Source organism: Lithobates pipiens, unplaced genomic scaffold (genome assembly GCF_037356315.1).
Source record: "Lithobates pipiens isolate NorthernLeopardFrog02 unplaced genomic scaffold, aLitPip1_a1.2 Scaffold_23, whole genome shotgun sequence".
Lineage (NCBI taxonomy): Eukaryota > Metazoa > Chordata > Amphibia > Anura > Ranidae > Lithobates > Lithobates pipiens.
The window spans coordinates 50,667,712-50,693,617 of record NW_027507785.1 but is presented as its reverse complement, the minus strand read 5'-3'; the positions used below and the strand labels follow the sequence as shown (position 1 = coordinate 50,693,617).

At 43.3% G+C, this 25,906-nt stretch overlaps 1 protein-coding gene across 3 annotated transcripts in view; it reads left to right on the top strand.

The window, feature by feature from the left end:
- Positions 1 to 25,906, top strand: part of SRGAP3 (SLIT-ROBO Rho GTPase activating protein 3) — a 176,996-nt gene that overhangs the window by 39,029 nt on the left and 112,061 nt on the right. For 2 of the 3 annotated variants that reach the window (XM_077451580.1, XM_077451577.1), the window contains exon 1: positions 21,050 to 21,166. The exons of the other annotated variant lie outside the window; for it this stretch is intronic. In XM_077451580.1, coding sequence (XP_077307706.1) covers positions 21,094 to 21,166 — 73 coding nt within the window. In that variant the 5' untranslated portion in view covers positions 21,050 to 21,093. Of the gene's footprint in view, positions 1 to 21,049; positions 21,167 to 25,906 lie in introns of those variants that run through there. 3 annotated transcript variants of the gene reach the window in all.

The following is a 25,906-nucleotide window of genomic DNA, read 5'->3' as shown; positions in this document are numbered from 1 at the left end:
GGGGGGGGGTTCCAGAACAGTGATACACTGACACTAGTAGAGTTCCAGAACAGTGAAACACTGACACTAGCGGGCTCCAAAACAATGACACACTGAGACTAGGGGGGTCCTGGAGCAATGACACACTGACACTAGGGGGGTTCCAGAACAGAACATTTAAAAAAAGTTTAATATAATACAATTATATATATATATATATAATTATTTATTTTTTTACTGTAATTTTCCTAAATTTTTGGTGTTGGCACCAAAATTTCCATTCAGTGCACCTCTACTTATAAGGATGACACATTGACACTTGGGGGGATCCAGGACAATGTCACACTGACATTGGGGTGTCAAAGAATGTTGACACACTCACACAGGCCTGTATGGTGGTCACTGAGCAAGAGGCTTCTCCACTGCAATCACCTATGAGGACCAAGTAATGGGAACCACAGGCCTCGCCAGCAGGGATGTAATGGTGCACCGGTGGAAAAATGAATCACAGAAGCCACATGGCGTAAAGCCGCAATCACCAATTTATTGTAAGAAAGGTACTCACATTATACAGCATTTACGGAGCGATAGTTAAAATGGACCGCCAGCGTGATGACGTCAGCTTTAGCCCCACCCCAATACGCTTCGTCATACGGGGACGTTCTCAAGGGGATCCATCCAAACTTTGACATTTGGGGGTGACTATCTGATTTCCACCCTGGTCCCTGTCTTTTCTAAAACCTGCCCTGCCCCAATTTAGTACAAGATCATAAGAGAGCGGAGAAATTGTAATACATTTACCGGAAATCTTCCCTACTCTCCATTATGTTCTGTAGACAGGCTCCTCTGTGGCCTCTGCATCTCAGGCAGGCCTCCACTTAGTGCCGCGTGGCTTTTCTGGCAGGTTGTTCACGGATTGTATTAAGTGTGTAATAGACCTTTCTCTTTTAAATTGTTACGCCAGGACCTTCACTCGTTTTCAAATTAAACTGCAAAATGCATTTGAGATCCTAATCGGAGACTTGGCGCTTTGAACGTCGTCACTTAATATGGAAATCTGTTTGCCTAAAGATTTAGGGAAAGGGCGCGTGCGCGCCCGGGCGGATTGTAGCGTCTGTGGATGGAGATTAGATAGTCCAGGCTGTAGAGAAGCCATGTTCTTCAAACATAAAGGGCGGCGGGAGAACCTAAAAAGCAACATTCCTATTATAGGAGGTTAGATAGAGGGGTCGGCGGTGACAACCGAAGTCAGCTCATCCAAACCTTTACGCTAAGTTCACACCTATGCGTTTTTGCGAGCTGTGTTTTGCTTCAGCATGGCAGCCCATTCATATGAACGGGTTAACGTGCCTGCATTTCCGCACAAAGAAAAAAGGTGTGTGCATCTTTTCAAAAACGCGGCTGCAGGGAAATCGCATTGGTCTTTTTGACCATGTGATTTCCCTGCAGTTCTCGTACCCGCACATGCACGGAGATTTTAAATACATGGGGGTGCCATTCATAACTAATGACAGCCCTGTGCATATTCACCAAGCCCGTGCGTATCCATTGCGGGTGATTGCCCATTTAAAATGATTGGTACGCACTCCCCAGTACCCCAACATTCTGACACACTGTCGTACTCTCTGCCACTCTCTGGTCCCCTCTACCTCCCTGACTATATGGCATTCTTAGTTACTATTTGACACTCGCTGGTAGCCTCTGGCACAGCCTGATACTTTCTGACACTCTCTTGTACCCCTGACACACCCTGGTGCCCTCTTACAAACGGTGGTAATCTCTTGAATTTCTGTCACTCTTTGATGCTCTCTCTGTCCCTGGTACTCCCTAGGATACACTGTATTTCGCTAAACTTCTCCCGCACACCTTGGTTCTCTTTGACACTCTCTGGTACTCTCTGACGCAATCTAGTAATCTCTAACACATTCTGACACACCATGGTACTCTCCTAAACTCTCCGGCACTCCTTGGTAGTGGTGGACACTCTCCAGTACTTCTCTCTGCCACTCTACAATACACCCTGATTGTCACTCCCTGGTGCTCTACAACATTCTCTGCTATTCTCTGCTACTCTCTGACACTCTCTGGTCACCTCGGACACTCTCTGCTACTATCCAGCACTTTCTGGTCTCCTCTGCCACTTTCATGTACTCTCTGGCATGCCCTGCCCCCCCCCCCCCCCCACACTCTCTGCTACAATCTGGCACTTTCTGATCTCCTCTGACACTCTGCTACTCTCCAGCACTTTCTGGTATTCTTTTGTCACTCTCAGATACTATACGGCACTCTCTGGTTACCCCGGACACTCTGTGGTACTATCCAGAACTTTCTGGTCACCTCTGACACCCTCTGCTACTATCCGCCACTTTCTTGTCTCCTCGGACACTCTCTGGTACTATCTGAAACTCTCTGGTCCCCGCTGACACTCTCTTGCACTATCCACCACTCTCTGGTCACCTCTGACACTCTCTGGTCACCCCGGACACTCTCTGCTACTATCCGGAACTCTCTGGTCACCTCTGACACCCTCTGCTACTATCCGCCACTTTCTTGTCCCCTCTGACACTCTCTGGCACTATCCGAAACTCTCTGGTCCCCGCTGACACTCTCTTTCACTATCCACCACTCTCTGGTCACCTTGGACACTCTTTGCTACTATCCAGCACTTTTTGGTATTCTTCTGTCACTCCCAGATACTATACGGCACTCTCTGAACACCCCGGACACTCTCTGCTACTATCTGCCACTTTCTTGTCCCCTCTGACACTCTCTGGTACTATCTGGAAACTCTCTGGTCCCCTCTGACACTTTCTAGCACTATCCACCACTCTCTGGTCACCTTTGACATTCTCTGGTCCCCCTGACCATCTCTGGTACTCTTTGGCAAACTCTGGTCCCCTCTGACACTCTCTGGTCCCTTCTGTCCATCTCTGGTACTATCTGTCACTCTTTGGTCCTCTCTGAAACTCTTCGATACTCTCTGGTCCCCTCTGACACTCTCTGGTACTATCTGGCACTCTCTGGTCCCCTCTGACACTCTCTGGTACTATCCAGCACTCTCTGGTCACCTCTTACACTCTCTGGTCCCCTCTGACACTCTCTGGTACTATCTGGCATTCTCTGGTCCCCTCTGACACTCTCTGGTCCCCTCTGACACCCTTCTGTACTATCCAGCATTCTCTGGTCCCCTCTGGCACCCTATGGTCCCCTCTGACACTCTCTGGTACTATCCGGCATTCTCTGGTCCCCTTTGTCACTCTCTGACACTCTCTGGTCCCCTCTGACACTCTCTAGTACTATCTGGCACTCTGGTCACCTCGGACACTCTCTGCCACTCTTTGGTGCTCTGACATTCATTCATTGTACTGAATTGGATCAGCCGGTGAGATTCTTTTCTCTTGAATTGATGAGACTCCCCTGAGTTTGTTTTTTTGTGTCGGGGTATAATTTGTCCCTCGCCTTATCTGCAGGATCTTTATTATTTCCATGTGTTGTCACCGTCTCCAGACCGGGGTCATCATCTTCTCCTGAACAATTGTACAAAACCTAATTCCGGGGGCGGACGCCGTACGGCTCGCCCTGTAGTCTGCAACAAACTCCAGAGAAATGCAGAACCAATAATTACATTGGAGGGACGCTCCCATGAAAAAGAGAACCTCTCTTCTAGGAGACAAAAGGGCCCATTGTGTGATCGCAAAGTCGCTTGTTTTCTGTCCTCGGGTACAATGTGGACTTCAGTGTTATTTAGCTGCTTTACATTAAAGCTGAACTCTGAGATTTATGTAAAATATACCCCCTCCCCCACCCCCAGCACTGCAAGGGTTAAGTGCTCCTTAAAGCGATACTAAATGATATCCTTACCCTCCAAAAAAAAATAAAAAAATCCATTCACATCCACTACTTAATGGCCCTGTAGTTTCTTACTGTGTTGTTCTGTGCCCTTGTAATGTCCTCAGTGAGGTCCTGAACCTCTCCTTTCCCCCCCTCATTTCACTTTGTTTGGAACAAGCAGTGCACTGTAGTTGTGGTCATGGACGATGCTCTATGCACACTACCCTTCCCGTAGTCCATCTCAGGGGTGAGCAAGAGAGGGTGACTACATTCCTACATACAGTGGGACCATGGAGAATGGATGTAGTCACCCCCTAACAGGAAGTCAGATCACAACAGCAAAAAAAAAAAAAGAAAAAAAAAAGGAATTTGAAGATTTGGAGGAGCCTGAGAACAATAGAAGGGACTTTTTTGAGTTAAGAACTCATGCTGGAATAGAATTTTCTTTTTTTGGACCAGAATTTAATGTCATGTTAAAGTAGGGATGCACCGTTTTTTTTTTTTTTTGGCTAGCGAGTCACAATATTCACGGGATCGGGAATTCTCTCCCATTCCACGGGAGTTTAGAGCCACTTAAAGGGGCACTGGAGCTGGGCAGGAAGGGGTTAAAAATCTATTTAAAACTTTTTGATTCTTTACTTTATCTGATCCCTGCTAATCCTACCATGAAGGTCCTTCTTCTGGCACTTCCTATTATGAGGTGACAGCTCTCTGTCCATATCTTCCAGTTGTGCTTCTACGTTGTCATCCTGTCCCATCATTGGAGATGAAAGTGCTAGCGCTGACGCACGCAGGTAGGTCAGGCTTGGCTCACCATTGTCACCCTCCAGAGCAAGGATGTCTGAAGGCTTGAGGGGATGAGCAACACTGAGATGGGCCTGGCAAAGATCTTGACTGTAGAGATTATAGTGCCACCTCCAGGAGTAGGACACTCCTGGAGGTGGCATTATAACACTACGATAAAGATGTTTGCTGGGCTGTGTCCTTCAAGGAATGAAGTAAGACACTCCTAAAGGTGGCACTATAACCCTGTGGTCAAGATCTTTCCTGGGCTGTGTCCTTCAGTGAATGGAGTAGGACACTTTTGGAGGTGGCGCTATAAACCTATGGTCAAAATCTTTGCTAGGCTGTGTCCTTCAGTTAATGGAGTAGGACAGCCCCAGAGGTGGCATTATAAACCTACGGTTTAAGATGTTTGCTGGGCTGAGTCCTTCAATGAGTGGAGCAGGACACTTCTGGAGGTGGCGCTATAATCCTATGGTTAAGTCAAAATCTTTGCTAGGCTGTGTACTCCAATGAATGGAGTAGGACACTCCTGAAGGTGACACTATAACAGTGTTGTCAACAACTTTGCTCGGCTGTGTCCTTCAATGAATGGATTAGGACACACCTGATGGTGGCACTATAACCCTATTTTCAAGAACTTTGCTGGGCTGTGCCCTTCAATAAATGGAGTAGGACACTTCTGAAGGTGGCACTGTAATCCTACGGTCAAGGTCTTTGCTGGGCTGTGTTCTTCAATGAATGGAGTAGGATACTCCTGAAGGTGGCACTACAACCCTGTGGTCAAGATCTTTTGTGGGCTGGGCTGTGTCCTTCAATGAAAGAATTAGGACACGCCTGAAGGTGGAAATATAACCCTGTGGTCAAGATTTTTGCTGGGTTGTGTCCTACAATGAATGGTGTGGGACATTCCTGAGGATGGCACTATAACCCTGTGGTCAAGATCTTTACTAGGCTATGTCCTACAGTGAATGGAGTAAGACACTCCTGAAGGTGCCACTATAACCCTACAGTCAAGATCTTTGCTGGGCTGTGTCTTTCAATGAATGGAGTAAGACACTCCTGGAGGCAGCATTATAATCCTATGGTCAAGATCTTTGCTGGGCTGTGTCCTACAGTGTCCTACAGTGAATGGAGTAAGACACTCCTGAAGGTGCCACTATAACCCTACAGTCAAGATCTTTGCTGGGCTGTATCTTTCAATGAATGGGGTAAGACACTCCTGGAGGCATTATAATCCTATGGTCAAGATCTTTGCTGGGCTGTGTCCTTCAATAAATGGAGTAGGACACTCCTAAAGGTGGTAATATAACCCTGTGGTCAAAATCTTTGCTGGGCTGTGTCCTTCAGTGAATGGAGTAGGACACTTCTGGAAGTGGCGCTATAAACCTAGGATCAAAATCTTTGTTAGGCTGTGTCCTTCAATTAATGGAGTAGGACACTACTGGATGTGGCACAAAACCCTACAGTAAAGATCTTTGCTGGGCTATGTCCTTCAATTAAAGGTGTCGGACTCTCTTGAAGGTGGCGCTATAACCATACGGTTGCAACAATGCAATTGTTTATGACATCCATCCAAATGTCATCCAGTTGCAGTTACATTTCCTTCAGCTGAAGTGACCCATGTTTTTTTGTTGACCATTCTAGGAAGATGTATTGACTACTCCAGGTTTGTTTTAGCCACATTGAGCGTGTGTCGGGGGAGCGGCGGAAGGCCAAGAACCCGAAAGCTGCCCCTCTCTCCCATCTGCAGGGTGGGTATGGCGCCTCCATGTTGAGACGAGTGGAAGTCAGGCAGATCCTTCAAGATTTGCTGATCCTTCCGTTCTAAATATAACCGTGCGGCGCAAGGCAGATGGCTGCGGGACTTGCAGGAGGAATATAAAGAGCATCCCTTTTCATTGGGGGATGAAATATTCATGAAGTCTTGTTCTTAGGAGCTTCTGTCTTTTAGACACTGAGGCCTGCTGTGTCTCCCCTTCGTTTGGAGTCATCGGACGTCGTGCTGGAACAGAATTCTGCCCCCCCAGGGGAGAGCTTTATCAGTCAGGATCAGGACTTTCCGAGCTGACGACTGCACATGAGGAATTTGCTCGTAAATTGAACCATAGCCAAGGCTGTGAAGGGCGCTGGAGAAGTTCACAGCCAACAGCAGGTGCTCTGGGGTGTTAAGGCCTATAGGAACCCAATCACTAAAATCTCATTCCTTCATGATTGTGATCCCAATAGTTTTTTTGCAATCTTGTATTAAATCTGCAACTTTCACTGGGTTAATCCCTGGTGATCCTGCCACGAATATCCCTGTTCAGGCACTTCCTGTTAGAGGATGACAACCCATATAGCAAGGATAACCTGCCATAAATGTGTGGCAGTGTTGAATTGTAAGTCTGGGTGCGTGCTCTGTATGTGACCATATCTGTATGTGACCCCCCAATGGAAGAGGCTTGTTATTTGGGGGCATACCCCTCATTATTGGAGGGGACCTGAGAAAGGGATTTTGGGGGCTTCTCTGCAAAGCCACTACACAGAGAAGGTAAGTATAACATGTTTGTTATGTTTTATTTTATTTTTTCTCCTGTAGAATCACTTTAAATAGAATATAATGCATTTCTGTGGATCTGCAAACGCACAAAAAAAACCAAAAAAAAAAACCGCATAGATGTGAGTCTAGCTTAAAAAGGAGCACTAGGCTTACCCCAAAAAATTTTAAGTCAGCAGCTGCAAATACTGTAGCAGGTGACTTTAAATATAAGGACACTTACCTGTCCAGGGATCTAGCGTTGTCCTCACTCGAGCCGATTCTTCAATCAGCTTCAGGGGCAGGCACCAGCATCCAGGGCCAGGACAGGAGGTTGGGCAGGAGGATGGGCTTCCCTGGGTGCAATGGTTTATTGCAGGGATTGGGGCACCCTGACCCTAGCCCTAAGATAAGGAGAGGGGGGACACAATTTGGCATCTTTTCCCTGGGTGCTGGATGACTTTGTCCTGGCATTGCCGGGGGTTCCGTCTAAATAGCTTATTCATCAAGATCTCCAATCATGTCACTTCCTGTTACTGTAAACCGTCGGTAATTGGAGATTTTGGGCGACTTTCTGTTTTGACACAACATCGGCAAGCATATACACTCCGGCACACGGTATTATGAGCGGATATTGTTAGTCTGCTCCGATACTAACCAACAAAATGGCCGCCTCCACGGCAGCGACAACTTTTTCCTCGTTACACGCTGTTGTGTCAAAAGAGCGAAGTCTTCGTGTACCGGAGTATACACGCTTGGCTGTGTTGTGTCAAAACAGCAAGTCATCGAAATCTCCAACTAATGATGAGTAACCGGAAGTGACGTGATTGGAGATCTTGATAAATTGGCTGTTTTGGGGCTCGGTTCACTCTTGCGCGATGCGGGAACCCTGCGAATCTACTGCGGGTTCCCGCATTGCCTCCGACTCGCAACAGCAGTTCACACCGCTATTTGCAAACCGCTGGGATTGTCAATACATTGTTAATGACATCCCCATTTCAGCTCACATATCACACATGGAACTGACAGTTCGAACATGAATCGCATCGCATGGGTGTGAACACCCGTGCGATCCGATTCTGATGCAGGCCAAAAAAAAAAAAAAGGGTCCTGTGCGAGTTTGGTCCGAATGCAATGCGATATCAGCCATATTATCTGTATGGCTGAAATTGCATCTCATGGACATCGCATGTGATTTGTACTGAAGTGCGGTGCGAATCACATGCGATCTCGCAGAAAGCAGTAGTGTGCATCGGCACTGACAGAACACTGCCATCTGAAATAAGGTAAACAGGAAGTAAAGCCTTGAAACTTCACAGCCGGGACCTATTGTGCATGCGTGAGCCGGGCTTCACCTTGTGAATGGTTCCGTAGTGTTTTGGGAACTGTGATGTGTCCTGGATTACTGCGGGGGGAGGGGAGAAGGCGACTTTGAGGTTCAAATTGCCGCAGAGCATTTTGCCAGAAGTGGGAGGGGAGACCAGTCAAAACGAGGTAACCCTCCAAAAAGTGTCAAATGTGTCAGTGGAGGGGGGGTACCATCAAGCAGATCGTTCCCTTTTGGGTGAAGTTCCACTTTAAATTATTATATCCAGGGCCGGTGCTACCACTAGGCAAACTAGGCAGCTGCTTAGGGCACACTTCTGCCTAGGGCGCCTGGACTCTGGTGTTCCTACTCTCTTCTCTCTGCAGCAAGCAACTAAGTCTCAGCATCACCAGGCAGCCGCCGCTCCATATGCACATAGTGTCAGAGGCGCAGCGGCAGCGGAGGACTGTGTCTGTGTCCCGACTTCTGAATGAATGGAAGCAAGCAGACATTCATTGATGGGCACTAGTAGGCTGCATTTGATGGGCACTGGTGAGGCTGCATTTGATGGGTGCTGGTGAGGCTGCATTTGATGGGTGCTGGTGAGGCTGCATTTGATGGGTGCTGGTGAGGCTGCATTTGATGGGTGCTGGTGAGGCTGCATTTGATGGGCGCTGGTGAGACTGCATTGATGGGCACTGGTGAGGCTGCGTTGATTGGCACTGGTGAGGCTGCATTTTATGGATGCTGGGGAGGCTGTATTGATGGGCACTGATGAGGCTGCATTGATGGGTGCTGGTGAGGCTGCATTGATAGGTGCTGGTGAGGCTGCATTGATGGGCGCTGGTGAGGCTGCATTTGATGGACGCTGATGAGGCTGTATTGATGTGCGCTGGTGAGGCTGCATTGATGGGCGCTGGTGAGGCTGCATTGATGGGTGCTGGTGAGGCTGCATTGATGGGCGCTGGTGAGGCTGCATTGATGGGCGCTGGTGAGGCTGCATTGATGGGCGCTGGTGGGCTGCATTGATGGGCGCTTCATTAAAAAAGTTGGGTATACATGGGCAGAGCAAAGGGGGTGGAGTCAGTGGTGGAGCGGGGAGGGGGCACCAGCCCTATCTTCAGTGTTTGTTCCTGCTTCAAAACAATGCCCAAAATAAATAAATAACATGGGAAGCTGAGTTCATTATTTATAAATACAAAACAACAATAAAAAAAAATATTAAACAGAAAAAAAGTGCAAAATGCTACATTGTTTCATTGAGTGATTTTTGTTCTGCTCCTTATTGACGTCTCTTCTAAATAGACATTTTACTGTCAAGGCAGCTGAATCTGCGATCTGTATTGGATTATTTCTTCTTCTTTTTCCATTTGCGATGGCGGAGACGCGGGAACGCCGCTCCCCGGAGTCTGCAGATTTCAGAGCGGCCCTGAAAATATCTCTATAATGATATACAGAGAGACGAGCGTTGAGGAAGATGTAAACAGACAGGAGGTCTTCGGCGTTCCCGGCGCTCGCCACAATCTACCACGCCCTGCGGTGTCGTGGAGCCGCTCTGCAGTCCTCATTCCTCCGATGTGCGGATACTCCTTGCCCCCCCCCCCCCCCCCACACACCCACCCCCGACCTCGGATCTGTGCCGGAATATTACCGGGACAGGGAAACGGAACCTTGAAATACACGCAGGGAACGAAGAATGATAATGATACATTGTAGAGTCACTCAGCAATGTTTATATTTTGTGGCTTTTTTGTTATGTTTTGTAGCATTTCTTTTCAATATTTTGTTGCATTTTTCATATTTATACATTTTTTATTTTTTTTTATATTTTTGTATCAAATGTAGAGATTTGTAGATCAGCTGTTGGGCCCCATTCACACCTGAGCGATTATCTGCTTGAAGCTCAAAAACGCTGGAGGAGGAAAAAAAAAAAAAAATTATTCTCTATGGAGACAGTTCACATCTCCATTCCATGTCGCCTAAAGCCAAAACGCCTGAAGCGCAAACAAGTTCTGGAGCTTTTTTTGTCGCTCGAATCGGGCAGATTTGGGCATTTTTTTGGCGCATTTGCATTCCCATAGAAATGAATGAAAACGCGTTATTTACGTGTTTTTTGTGTGTTTCTGATCGTGTTTTTGCACGATTTTCTGCTCAAATGGAAAAAAGGTAAAAAATAAAATAGCAATGATATATGAATAGTTAAATGTAAAATAAATACACAAATAACTAAAAATCATCATAAATAAGTAAAATAAAAGAAAATATATGTAACAATACATTAATAAATTATAATTAACCTTAAAAAATATGAAATACATTATTATTATTAATAATAATAATAATAATAAAAAACACCCAGACTCGAACAAAAGAATACATTAATAATAATCATTTATTTTGTGTTAGGATGTTTATTTATTTAGTATTATTATTATTGTTTTTTAAGGGGTAAGGTTTAAAGTTAAGGGTTCATTATTTATTTATATTATTTATTTGTGTATTTATTTTACATTTATTTAGTCATTTATTTTTGATTCCTATAATAATAATAAATACAATAAAAAAAAAAAAAAATGAATAATAAATAACCCTAATCCCAACTCCTAATCCTAGCCCTAACCTAAACTGAACTCAAACCCCTTACCCTAACGAAAACATATTATAATAAATGAATAATGTGTAATAATACATTAATAAATAATAATTAACATCTGACTTTAAAAAATATTAAATGTATTATTATTATTATTATTATTATTATTATTATTAATAATAATAATAATGATGATGATGATGATAATAATAATTTAACAATAAACACCCAGACTCAAACAAAATAATACATTGATAATAATAATACAAACATTTTGTGTTAGTTTGTTTATTTATTTATTATTATTATTGTTTTTTTAAGGGATAAGGTTTAAAGTTAAGGGTTCATTATTTATTTATTGAATTTATTTTTATTATTTATTTGTGTATTTATTTTACATTTATTTATTCATTTATTATTATTCGTATAATAATAATAAATACAATAAAATAAAAAATAAATAAAATAGTAGTAATTAACCCTAATCCCAACTCCTAATCCTAACCCTAACCTAAACTGAACTCAAACCCCTTACCCTAACAAAATAAAACATTATAATAAATGAATAATATATAATAATACATTAATAAATAATAATTAACCTCTAACTTTAAAAAATATTAAATACATTATTATTATTCATAATTTCATAGTTAGTAAGGTTGAATAAAGACACCAGTCCATCCAGTTCAACCTGAGTGAGTGTCTACAATAGACCCCATCCCTGTACATTGCACACTCACATTGGTCCCTACCCTCAATGCGCCCACAATCCAAGGTCCCCATTCATATACTAGGGCCAATTTTGGACAGAAGCCAATTAACCTACCTGCGTGTCTTTGGATTGTGGGAGGAAACCGGAATACCCGGAGGAAACCCACGCAGGCACAGGGAGAACATGCAAACTCCAGGCAGGTAGTGTCGTGGTTGGGATTTGAACCAGCGACCCTTCTTACTGCTAGGTGAGAGTGCTAACCACTACACCACTGTGCCTTGTCATAATAATAATAATGATGATGATAATAATAATTTAACAATAAACACCCAGACTCAAACAAAAGAGTACATTATTAATAATAATAATAATAATAATAATAATTTATTTTGTGTTAGGGTGTTTAGTTATTTATTATTATTATTGTTTTCTAAGGGGTAGGGTTTAAAGTTAAGGGTTAATTATTTATTTATTGAATTTATTTTTATTATTTATTTGTGTATTTATTTTACATTTATTTATTCATTTATTATTATTCGTATGATAATAAATGCAATAAAAAATAAAAATAAAAAAAAATAATAATAAATAACCCTAACCCCAACTCCTAACCCTAACCTAAACTGAACTCAAACCCCTTAGCCTAATGAAAAAACATCATAATAAATGAATAATAATAAAAGAAGAAATAAAAGCTAATGTAAAATCTAAAAAAAGCTGTAATACCTAGCAACAAATGATGCAACAGATAACAGTTTTCTCTATTGGTTAATAAAAAAACGCCAAGGCCCATAAACACTGCATACAAATGCGCAAAGTCAGGCAAAAATGTGCCAAAATCGCGTATAAAAACGCATGAAAAAGCCAGTAAAATGCTCAAAATACGCTCAGGTGTGAATGCGGCCTTAGCGGCGGGATGACCAGTGACTACAATGGCTCTGCTTCACTGTGGTGCTCCATTTTGGGGCTCATACACACTATTGTGTTGCGGGGATGCATGTTACATGCGTTCATTCTGAATGGCAATCCAACGCAGCTTTGCTGAAGAATGGAAATGCTGTTGAAAATTACGGCATGCACAGTTTTTGGTCCAATGAAAATGAAATGGGCTGCCCTAATGCCACGCATATTCATGAGCAAGGTGGTGGGCCTTAACCCGCATAGGTAAAGACCAGCTTCTCCTCTGTGAATTTTAGGAACGCACACAGAATTGCGCGCTTTCCCAACACGGGTTTGGGTCCTGGCAGAGCCCTGTGGGCATATCTGCATAGGAGCAGGTATGGAAGTCCGGCACTCGGAATGTTACAAACCACCCCACGCATGCGCAGATTTGCCCTGAAGGGGACCTGAAGGCTGGGCAGAGCCCTCCTTACACATCTGTGCATGCGCCAGACTAAAAAAGATGGCAGCATCCGTGAGAAGTGGGGGGCAATGCCAAAGCTTTTAGGGCCACACCACAATTTACGCATTCCAGATGCATTTCTGTACGCATGTTTTTTTTTTTGCTTTTTTAATTCTTTTTCTGTACGAATGTTTCTGATGAGTTTTCCGATGCGTTTTTGATGGGTTCCGGTGCGTTTTTTTCTCTTTTTTTTTTTCCTTCATCAGAATTTAGGACACGCATGTTCTAATGCAGGGATAGGCAACCTGGGGCCCTCCAGCTGTTGTGGAACTACATTTCCCATGAGGCATTGCAAGGCATTCAGTTACAATGACTCCCAGAGGCATGATGGGACTTGTAGTTCTGCAATAGCTGGAGGACCCCAGGTTGCCTACCCCCTGGTCTAATGTGTTTTTGATAAGTTTTTCCACATTCCATACCCCAAAAAATGCAACATTGTCTACTTTTGTTGACTGCACTGGTGTGAACTATGGTCAAAGGAATGCATGGAAAACAGGGGTTATGCGTTTTTTTTTTTTTTTATGCATATTAACCCTGAAAGGATGGTTCCCACCAGATGCAGTCCAGTGCGGTTTTTTTTGTTCTGCATCAAAATTACATGCACAGTGCTTTGTATGTATTCCAATGGCCCTATATACACCAGTATAGTGTGTTCCAGTGCAGTCAACAAAAGAATTTGCTGCATTTTCCTTTACGAACGCATCAAAATGCATCACAAAAGCTCTGGAACACACATGTCCTGATATAAGATGAAAAAAAAAGGGGGGGGGGACCACAGCCGAATGTGTTAAAACCGTATAAAAAACACACCGGAATGCATCAAAACTACCATAAAACAAAAAAAAAACACCGGATTGCACATGTCCTCAATTGGGATGAAGATACAAAGGAGGGGGGGGAGGGGAAACACAGCAGAATGCATAAAAAAAGTATAAAAAAACACAAATGAATAAAAAAAGGGGGGGGGGGGAACTGCAGCAGAATGTGTTAAAACTGTATCAAAAACACACCGGAATGCATCAAAACTGCAATAAAAACGCACTGAAACGCATAAAAAAAGCACACCGGATTGCACATGTCCTGAATTGGGATGAAGATACAAAGGAGGAGGGAAAAAAACACACAGCAGAAAGCATAAAAAAAAGTATAAAAAAACACGAATGAATAAAAAGGGGGGGGGGGGGGACCACAGCAGAATGTGTAAAAACCGTATCAAAAACACACCGGAATGCATCAAAACTGCCATCAAAAACGGACTGAAACGCATAAAAAAAGCACTGGATTGCACATGTCCTGAATTGGGATGAAGATACAAAGGAGGAGGAAAAACAACACACAGCAGAATGCAGAAATGGTACAGAATGCATATGTCCTGAAATGAGATGAAGGAAAAAAAGCGGAAAAAAACGCATCAAAAATTCACCAGAAAGCATTAAAGATGCACTGAAACGCATCAAAAACCCATCAAAATTGCACTAGAATGCACACATGTCCTAAACTGAGATGAAGAAAAAAACAGGAGAAAAAAAAACAGCAGAACGCATCAAAAAAGGTATCAAAAAGCCATCAAAAAAGGCATCAAAAAGCCATCAAAAACGCACATGTCCTGAATTGAGATGAGGAGAAAAAAAAAAATGCACCAGAACGCATCAAAAAAAAAAAAATCAAAAAAAAAAAAAACAGACAAGAACACATTAAAATTGTATATAAAAAAAAAACAGATCAGAATGCATTGAAAACGCACTAGAGTGTATCAAAAACGTATCTAAACCGTACCGAAATGCATCAAAAACCTGTATGCAGAAACGTTTTCAGGAATGCATCCTGACTGCATTTCTGTGGTGTGAACTGGCCCTCAGTTCAGGACATGTGCGTTCCGGTGCAAGTTTGATGCGTTTCGGTGATTTTTTGGACACGTTCTGGTGCATTTTTTGCTCCTCTATTTTTCTTCATCTCAATTCAGGATGTGTGCTTTCTGGTGCGTTTTCTGATTGCGTCCCGTTGCGTTTTTCCCCCCCCCTACTTTTTTTTATCTCCATCTCAATTCAGGACGTGCGTTTTTTGATGCGTTCTGGAGCATTTTTGATCAGTTTTGCCATGTTCCCGATGCCGTCCATACAGAAAAAATATATAAAATTGCAGCCTGTTGTAGTTGTGTTGTCTGCACTGGAACGCGCTGCACTGGTGTGAACCAGGGCCGTTGGAATACATGGAATACGCTGCGCATGCGTTTTTTTTTGTCGATGCAGATTAAAAAAAACGCACTGGACTGCATGTGATGTGAACCGGTGATTGGCGGACATGAGTCTTGTGTCTGTATGGGGATATTTATAAATTGTGGGCGATTTTGGAGAAGGACGCTCGTTTTCAGAGCTCCGCCCATTTGCAGAGCTCCATCCAATCGAATTATTCGCCCCTTAATAAAAAAACGCCCCCCCCCCGTGCCAAAAAGGTCCTCCGGCGCAGTGAGTGGAGCGATTGATGGCTGTCAGTGGCGGGCGGCGTTGGCGGCGGCGCTCTCCCAGACCCCTCCACCTCTCCCGGACCCCTTTGCCTCTCCCGTACATCTGCTGCTCCTCTCTCAGCCGTGACCCTTTTCTCAGCCGTTCCCCATTGTTTGTAATCTCCGAAGTCTGCTGGAGGAAAACCAATTAGAAGCTGACAAAACTGATTTATCTCATTAGTAAGTTCCCATCTGGTGGCGTGCAAATTCCTGGTGATCGCAGCAGTCGCCAGCAACACGCATCGCCCCTGTCATGGACGCCGCCGAAGGGCTCAGAGTCAAGCGGAATGGGGGGGGGGGACCGCTGCAAAACGGCGAGGAAAGAGATGAAAGTTGGGGTGACGCGTTGGTGACAGCGCATCAGAATTTAGAATAATTAAATGAAGAAAAAAAAGAAACATTGTTTCCATTCCGATGTAATGGCCACCAATTATTTTCTAGTTGTAGCGCCTCCTCTCTTGGACGGAAACCTCTTCCTCTGGTTTCACCGCACACTGTGAGCTTCTCACCATGTGCATCAGAAGCTGCAGCAAGTCAGATAGAGACGGCCTCATTTTCTGGCTGGAGGACATCCAGCATCATCCAGCTCTTTCCTCCCCCCTTCCCCCGCAGCCTAACTGTCCCTGGCCCCGCCCCTTCTATTCATTGGATGTCAGTCAATCATTGAGGCTCAGCATCACATGTGCCTGCAAATAGTGGCAGCCTGGGAACGCCCACCCAGACTGACACCCAGCCAACAAGGCATTTGCATAACTCCTCCCTCTGGGCTGCTGAGAGGCGTACTGCGGTCGGGTGCTCTGATGTCATCAGGAAGCTATTTGAGGCCCCACCCACCAGCCACGATCTGCCTGCAGCGTTGCATAGAGAAGCGCAGAGACCCAGTGATGAGGTCACTGCATCTAAAATTATGCATTTAACGAAAACGGAAACTTTTTATTTATTAAAGATTCATTAGCAATGTTGATGGGGGAGGGGAAGGAATAACAATGGAGGGCAAAACATAAGCAGATTATCACTTCCCAACCGAGCCACATAGACATGTGCAGAACGAAAATATTTGTTTCGATCCGTTATTGCCATAAATTTATGTAGTTAAATTCATTTAATTTGTTTTTTCGGAATTCGTTTTGTTTATTCGTATTCGAAAGGATTCAAATTTTCAGAATTCGAATTGTTTTCGGATTCATTTCAAATAGTTTTCGAAATTCGAATAGTTTTCCATTTTCCAAAGAGAATAAAAGAGAATAGAAAATAAACGAATAGAACAGAAAAAAAATCTAATAAAATAGAAAAGTATATAATAGAAAATAAAGGAATAAAATATAATGCAATAGAAACAAATAGAATAGAATAAAAAAAAAGAATAGAATAAATTGGAAAGAATATAACCAGCTTCTGAAATTGAAATAGAAAAGAATAGAATAGAAAATAATATAATTCAAAAACAAGAGAAAAAATTGAAATAATATAACCATTTCCCAAAATTCAAATAGAATCAATTTGAATTTGAGTAGAATAGAAAAGAATAGAATAGAAAATAACAGAATAGTATAGAAAAAAAATTGAATAGAATAGAAAAAATAAGCATCTTGCTATTCTAATCTATTATTTTCTATTCTATTCAAATTTGAATTAATTCTATTTGAATTTTGGAAAATTGTTATAGTCTTTCTATTCTTTTCTATTTGTTCTGTTCTATTAAAATTCTAATTTATTTTATTCAAATTTCGGAAGAAGGTTCTATTCTTTCTGTTTTATTCTGTTTTTTTCTTTACTATTATGCTATTTTCTATTCTATTCTAATCTATTCTTTTATATTCTATTCAAATTTGAATTGATTATAGTTCAATTTTGGGAACTGGTTATATTCTTTTCTATTCTATTGTTTTTTTTATTCCATTCTTTTCACTTCTATTATAGTCTATTCTATTATTTTCTTTTCTATTCTATTCTTTTCATTTTCTTATGAATTCAAATTTTAATTTATTCGATTTGAAATTCGAATTTCAGAAGCTGTTTATATTCTTTCTATTTTAGTCTATTCCTTTTTTATTCTTTTCTATTAGTTTCTAGTCTATTCTATTCTGTTCTTTTATTTTCTGTTCTGTTTTACTATATTATATTCTATTCTTTTATTTTCAGTTATATTTTTTCTATTCTATTTTTTCTATTTTAATTCCTTTGTTTTATATTCTATTTTATTCTCTTTGGAAATTGGAAAACTATTTGAATTTGAATAACTATTTGAAATAGATTCAAAAACTATTTGAATCGATTCGAATTCGACTTTCACCTGAATTTTTTTTTTTATGTTTCAGATTTGTTTAAATTCGTTAAATTTTTTATTTTTATTTTTTTAAAGGACAGTGTAAAAATGAAAAGTAAAAGAAATGAGAAAAAAATTATTTGTCCCACCGAGCTTGCGTGCAGAAGCGAATGCATACGTAAGTCGCGCCCGCATATGAAAACGGTATTCAAAGCACACATGTGAGGTATCGCCTCGATTGTTAGAGCGAGAGCAATAATTTTAGCACCTCTGTAACTCAAAACTGGTGATCTGTAGACATTTTAGACATTAAGTGACAAAGTTTGTCGCCATTCCACGAGCGGGCGCAAATTTTGAAGCATGACACGTTGGGTATCAATTTACTCGGCGTAACATTGTCTTTCACAATATGGAAAAAATTGGGCTAACTTTACTGTTGTCTTATTTATTAATTCAAAAAACATGTTTTTTTTTCCCAAAAAATTGCGCTTGTAAGACTGCGGCACAAATACAGTGCGACATAAAGTATTGCAATGACCGCCATTTTTTTCTCTGGGGTGTCTGAAAAAATATATATAATGTTTAGGGGTTCTAAGTAATTTTCTAGCAAAAAAAGTATTTTAACTTGTAAACAACAAATATCAAAAAGAGGCTCGGTATTTAGGTGGTTAAAATTCATTTTTTCCAAATAAATTGCGTTTGGAAAATCGCTGCACAAGTACCATGTGATGAAAAAAATTCCAACGACCACTATTTTATTCTCTAGGGCATCTGCCAAAAAAAAATAATATATATATATATATATATATATTAAAACAAAAATAAATATATATATATATATATATATGTATATATATATATATATATATATATATATATATATATATATATATATATATATATATATATATTAATTACTGATACTGAGACTCCCATTTTCTGAAGCTGAAGCTAATTCAGTACAGAGTCTCAATTCTATCTCCTGACATGTGTCCGTAACCTGACCGCTGGGCATCAATAGCGCCTCCGCCCAAGACAAGAAAAGCAGCAATATGAGAGCCATCAATAGGAGAGACATTCTCACCGTGGCGTGATATCAGAGTTACATTGTTAGGCCCGGTACAGGCAACCCCATCGCCAGCGGGTAGAGTTTCAGCAGGTGTGGGTGAGATGATGAGAGTGGAAGGGTTATGTGTAGGGAGTTCTGTGTTGTGGGGGTGGGGCATTACAATCCAGCACAGTTACATAAATGCATGTCAATGTAAACCTCAGTGCAGGTCCACTCATTGTGAATGACTCCTCCACATGCTGAGCTGTTTCAATATTTGGTGGATGCTGGAGAGTTACATCCCCCTGACAGTTTCGTCTGTCTATATTGGTGAGATCCCTGTGCTGAGTTCCCGGGTCTGTACACCTGCTGTGCCCATTATGAGGAGTTCCCACCACCCCTGTGCTGAGTTCCCGGGTCTGTACACCCGCTGTGCCCATTATGAGGGGTTCCCACCATCCCTGTGCTGAGTTCCCGGGTTTGTACACCCGCTGTGCCCATTATGAGGAGTTCCCACCACCCCTGTGCTGAGTTCCCGGGTCTGTACACCCGCTGTGCCCATTATGAGGGGTTCCCACCACCCCTGTGTTGAGTTCCCGGGTCTTTACACCCGCTGTGCCCATTATGAGGGGTTCCCACCATCCCTGTGCTGAGTTCCCGGGTTTGTACACCTGCTGTGCCCATTATGAGGAGTTCCCACCATCCCTGTGCTGAGATCCTGGCTCTGTATGACCTCTGTGCCCATTATGAGGAGTTCCCACCATCCCTGTGAGGAGTTCCCGGGTTTGTACACCTGCTGTGCTCATTATGAGGGGTTCCCACCATCCCTGTGCTGAGTTCCCGGGTCTGTACACCTGCTGTGCCCATTATGAGGGGTTCCCACCATCCCTGTGCTGAGTTCCCGGGTCTGTACACCTGCTGTGCCCATTATGAGGAGTTCCCACCAACCCTGTGCTGAGTTCCCGGGTCTGTACACCCGCTGTGCCCATTATGAGGAGTTCCCACCATCCCTGAGCTGAGTTCCCGGGTCTGTACACCCGCTGTGCCCATTATGAGGGGTTCCCACCACCCCTGTGCTGAGTTCCCGGGTCTGTACACCCGCTGTGCCCATTATGAGGGGTTCCCACCACCCCTGTGCTGAGTTCCCGGGTCTGTACACCTGCTGTGCCCATTATGAGGAGTTCCCACCAACCCTGTGCTGAGTTCCCGGGTCTGTACACCCGCTGTGCCCATTATGAGGAGTTCCCACCACCCCTGTGTTGAGTTCCCAGGTCTTTACACCCGCTGTGCCCATTATGAGGAGTTCCCACCACCCCTGTGCTGAGTTCCCGGGTCTGTACACCCGCTGTGCCCATTATGAGGGGTTCCCACCATCCCTGTGCTGAGTTCCCGGGTTTGTACACCCGCTGTGCCCATTATGAGGAGTTCCCACCACCCCTGTGCTGAGTTCCCGGGTCTGTACACCCGCTGTGCCCATTATGAGGAGTTCCCACCATCCCTGTGCTGAGTTCCCGGGTTTGTACACCCGCTGTGCCCATTATGAGGAGTTCCCACCACCCCTGTGTTGAGTTCCCGGGTCTGTACACCCGCTGTGCCCATTATGAGGGGTTCCCACCATCCCCGTGCTGAGTTCCCGGGTCTATACACCCGCTGTGCCCATTATGAAGGGTTCCCACCATCCCTGTGCTGAGTTCCCAGGTTTGTACACCTGTTGTGCCCATTATGAGGGGTTGCCGCCACCCCTGTGCTGAGATCCTGGCTCTGTACGCCCTCTGTGCCCATTATGAGGAGTTCCCACCATCCCTGTGCTGAGTTCCTGGGTTTGTACACCTGCTGTGCCCATTATGAGGGGTTCCCACCATCCCTTTGCTGAGTTCCCAGGTCTGCACACCCGCTGTGGAACAAGCATGCAGCCAGTGAAGGCCCAAGGCAAGTCACAACTGCTGATTGCCTGTCCTGTAAAACCCCCTCAGATCAAAGGAACAGCCAGGGAACACATCATTACAAAAGGGGAAGCTCCGCCAGCAGTAGTTTGTTTTTGTTTGCACATCTCAGGTTACTTTTTAACCCAGGACAGATTTGTCCCACTCCCAGGGCAGGGATGCGGAACTGCACCTCCCCCTCCCCCAATGCTAATGCATTATATAGAATGAGCCTATTCTCGGCCCCCTTCGCTCTGGCTGCCCGTGGTTGGCATAGAGTGAGCACTGCACCTACACATGGTAAGCCGCTCGCTTTCTACCAGTTAGAAGGTAACTGCGCATGCACAGTGTGTTTTTTATTTATTTTTTGTGTCAGCTGTGGGTGGATGAGGTGGAGAGTGGGGGGCATGTTTGTGTGACAGCAAATCTGGAGCGTGCAGTGACCGGGCAGCCTCTCGCTACCGCTACTCCCTCTGCGCTTTACCCTCTTGCCCGCCCCTTGTCCCAGCCCTGATTTAACCTCTTGCTGCCAACGTAACGCACATTAGACACGTGCACTGCCGAAAAATGTGTTCGCTTTCGGTCATTCGTTATAATCGTAAATTCGTAAATCCGAAAACCCGAAAATAAGAAAGGAAATAAAGGAAATCCGAAAATTCTAAAGACCAAAAATCCCAAAATTCTAAATAATTAGTAACTATTAAATTATAGGTATTGTAATTTCCTTCCAAATTTGACTGTTAGTGAACGTAACGAATACGAGTTTGTCCAAAGTTACGTTATGATCGCAAATTAGTCAATTCAAAAATCCGAAAAGCCAAAAACCCAAAAATAAGAAAGAAAATCCGAAAATTCTAAAAACCAAAAATCTGAAAATTCTAAATAATAATTAACTATTGAATTATAGGTACTGGAATTTCCTTCCAAATTTGGCTGTTAGTAAACGTAACGAATACGAGTTTATCGGAAGTTACGTTATGATCGCAAATTAGTCAATTCGTAAATTCGAAAATCCGAAAACCCGAAAATAAGAAAGGAAATCCCAAAAAATTCTAAAAACCAAAAATCCGAAAAATTCGGAATAATAGCTAATTATTAAATTGCAGGTATTGGAATTTCCTTCTAAATTTGGCTGTTAGTGAATGTAACGAATACAAATTTATCTGAAGTTACGGATTATCCGAAACAACAAATTCTGTATCTAAATAAATGGAACGTAACAAATTAATAATAAATAATAATAATAAAAAGTTTTTATTGTTATTATTGTTATTTATTATTATTAATTCGTTACGTTCCATTTATTTAGATGCGGCATTCGTTGTTTCGGATAAATCATAACGTTCACTAGCAGCCAAATTTTAAAGGAAATTCCAATACCTATAATTTAATAGTTATTATTTAAGATTTTTGAATTTTTGAATTTACGAATATTCAGAAAAATTCGTTAAACAGGTTTTCATTAATTGGGATGTTTCCGAATTAATGAATTTCGATGAATTAGCAATCGGAGCGACTTACTTGGTTTTTATTACAAACAGCGTAAGGGGGCGTCCCGTCTCTCCTCGCCTTTGCTGGCTCCCTTGGGCTCTCGCGTCCCACCAGGAGACCTGAGCTACCAGCTGGCCAGAGTCCCGGAATCGGCTCTGATTGAGTCTCCGCTATGGTGCCCACTCCCGGTGTACTGAGATGTCAGCAGTATTCAAAAACGCAGATCTTGGTGTCTTGAATGAGTGCAAAGGAGGGATTTGGGATGTTATAGACGCCAGATCCCTCCATAAAGAGTACCTGTCACAGGCTTATTACTGTTACAAGGATGTTTAAATTCCTTGTGATTGTAATAAAAGTGATTAAAAAAAAAAAAAAAAAAAATTTGAAAGCAACAGTGTAAAAAAAAAAAAAAGAAAGTGCCCCCCGTCCCCATATGCCAACGCACGCGTCGGTCCCGCACGCACGCACGCAAAACATAGATTGTCCCACACATGTGAGGTATCGCCGCAAATGTTGGATCATGGATATTAATTCTAGCACCAGACCTCCTCTGTAGACATAAAGTGGTCGTTGCCTATGGATAGTACAAATTGACGTGTTGACTTTTAAAGCGTGACGTGTTTAGTATCTAGTTACTCCACATGACATCATTTATATATATATATATATTTATATATATATATATATATATATATATTTATTTATTTATTTATTTTTATTTTTTTTTAATGGGTTATGTATTGTGTTTTTTTTGCATTAAAATTTTAAAAAAGGTTTCCCAAGAATGACGTTTAAAACACAAATACCGTGACATAAGATTGCAAAACCCAAGAATTTATTCTCTAGGGCCTCTTAAAAAAAAAAAATATATATATATATATATATATATCTATATATATATATATCTATATATATAATATATAGATATGTGTGTGTGTGTGTGTGTGTTTTTATATATATATATATATATATATATATATATATATATATATATATATATATATATATATAAAATTTAAAAAAGGTTTCCCAAAAATTACTTTTAAAACGCAAATACCATGACATACAAGATTGCAAAACCCAAGAATTTATTCTCTATGGCCTCTTTAAAAAAATAAATACAAAAAAAAAATATATATATAATTACCTAGAAAATGTTTGGGGTTTCTAAGTAATTTTCTAGCAAAATAAAATAAAAGAAGATTTTTACATTTAAACAAAAAGTGCCAGAAAATGCCTGGTCTTCAATGGTTAAAGGGACGCCGAGGCTGGGTGGGAAGGGGTTAAAAAAACTGTTACACAGCCATATAAATATAAAAATATTTGCAGATAATAACATTAGCGAAAAAAAAAATCAGGCGTAGTGTCACCGCGCATGCTCACTCTGCTCCCCAGCAAGGACAAACCTGACCTGGCTCCCAGCCTGGGGGTGCTGCAGTCACATGACCCGACGCCGCTAATTTGAATAATGCCGTCGGCAGCGGCGACCTTGGACAAGAGGGGGCGGGCTCGTCTCGGCCATCATTTGTCATGTAAGTGGTGGCTGTGACCGCGGCGTGCGTCTCACCCTTGGCTCGGGCTGCGCCATTAATTGGCGATTGTCTGACAGCTCTGCGCTGACCATCTCCGTCCGGGAAATAATGCGTTGTGCCGGGGAAAGGTCACCCCGAGTTTGTGTACATGATTAGAATTTTTAGCTTCCTTTTGATTCCCCTATGTAAGGCCGCGTATTGCCAGGCTGAGATGTGCGTCCTCGTGTCCTTGCGGCGCTTTTTAAAAAAAAAAAGAAGAAAAAAGCGCACTGGCGTACATTACTTTGTGCAGGAACATGCTTTGTGTTAGGGTAGCCTATTGATCTGAAGGGGCTCCCCAACGCACCAAAATGCACCAAAAAAGGTGCACATACTTTTCTTGAAAGGTAGCGCGCCATGGCGTTACCGTTGGGTGCGCTAAAACGCAGGTGCATTGGGGTGCCATTAGGATTAAATAGCACAGTAGAAACCCGAAACATCCGTTATGTAACGTGCACATTTCCGCAGTGCAAAAAGTGGAAACTTTAACTTAAAGGGGGAAATTACATTTTTTGTTGTAAGCGTTAAAATTCCTGTTATCTGACGATGTACAACAGCATAGCCCAGGCTGAGATGATGTCATTAGTTTGCTGCAGGCAGGAAGAAGCATTTCCTCAGTCTCCCCGCCCCCAGTGATCAGACTGTACTTTGTAACTTTGTAGTATGCAGGAGGAAGTATTTCAGCATAGGGTGGGCTCGGGCTTAGAGCATTGTGTCTGGAGCCCACCCAGGTGGGTTGCAACAGCGAATGAAAATTCGCTGTTGCAAGACTGATCCTCCAACCGGCCTATCGGGAAGTGGGTCGGATGCCCATCACCCAATTGGCTGAAAGGACAGGCGATCCTATTGAACGCCTAGGAGGAGGGGAGGAGATGCACGGCGGAAGAGAGGAGTAGAAGACACAGGAGTTGCGGCCTGATGCCCGCTGCAGCACTGATGCCCTGATCCCTGCTGCTGCCCGATGTGCCCACCGATGCCCTATCCCCACCGCTGCCCGATGTGCCCGATCCCCACCGCAGCTCAGATGTCCACTGATTCTCTGATCCCCACCACTGCCCGATGTGCCCGATCCCCGGCGCAGCCCTGATGTTCACCGATGCCCTGATCTCCGCTGCTGCCCAAAGTACCCGTCGATGCCCTATCCTGATGCCCTATCCGCATCGCTGCCCAATGTGCCCTATCCCCGCCTCAGCTCTGATGTCCGCCAATGCCCTGATCCCTGCCGCTGCCCGATGTGCCCGCCGCTGCCCTATTCCCACCGCTGCCCAATATGCCCGATCCCTGCTGCTGCCTGATGTGCCCGCCAATGCCCTATCCCCACCCCTGCCCGATGTGCCTATCCCTGCCGCAGCCCTAATGTCCACCAATGCCCTGATCACCGCCACTGCCCGATGTGCCCGCCGCTGCCCTATTCCCACCGCTGCCCAATGTGCCCGATCCCCACCGATGCGTGATCCTTGCCGCTGCCCGATGTGCCTGCAGCCTAGATGGGGTAAGGGTCGGTGGACCAGCAGACAGCGGGGGTTGGGGGGTTTGAGGTGTGTGTGTGTGTGTGTGTGTGTGGGGGGGGGGGGGGGGGTGGTGGTGTTGTTTTCCGCCCCCACAAACAAAAAAACACGATCCGTCACACTGGATCAGACTGTACATCTAACTTTCTGGTAGGCAGGAGGAAGCATTTCCTGAGTCTCCCCTCCCCCCCAATGATCAGACTGTACATTGTAACTTTGTAACAAGATGAGAGGCAGCAGCAGGGGCTGATCTGTGTCAGACGTTTGTGAACATGGTCACAAACAAACCTCGCAGACACCTGTATTTACATGATCATGTCACCTGGGACCAGGGAGAAGATGGTGACCCTGGATGATGCCTGAGCAAAGATGGTGTCATTCTTTTGGAGAGAAAAGCTGATGAAGGCATAGCCAGGGGAGGTACTGTGATCTACGGAACATACTGCACAATTTTAGATCTACTTTAAAAG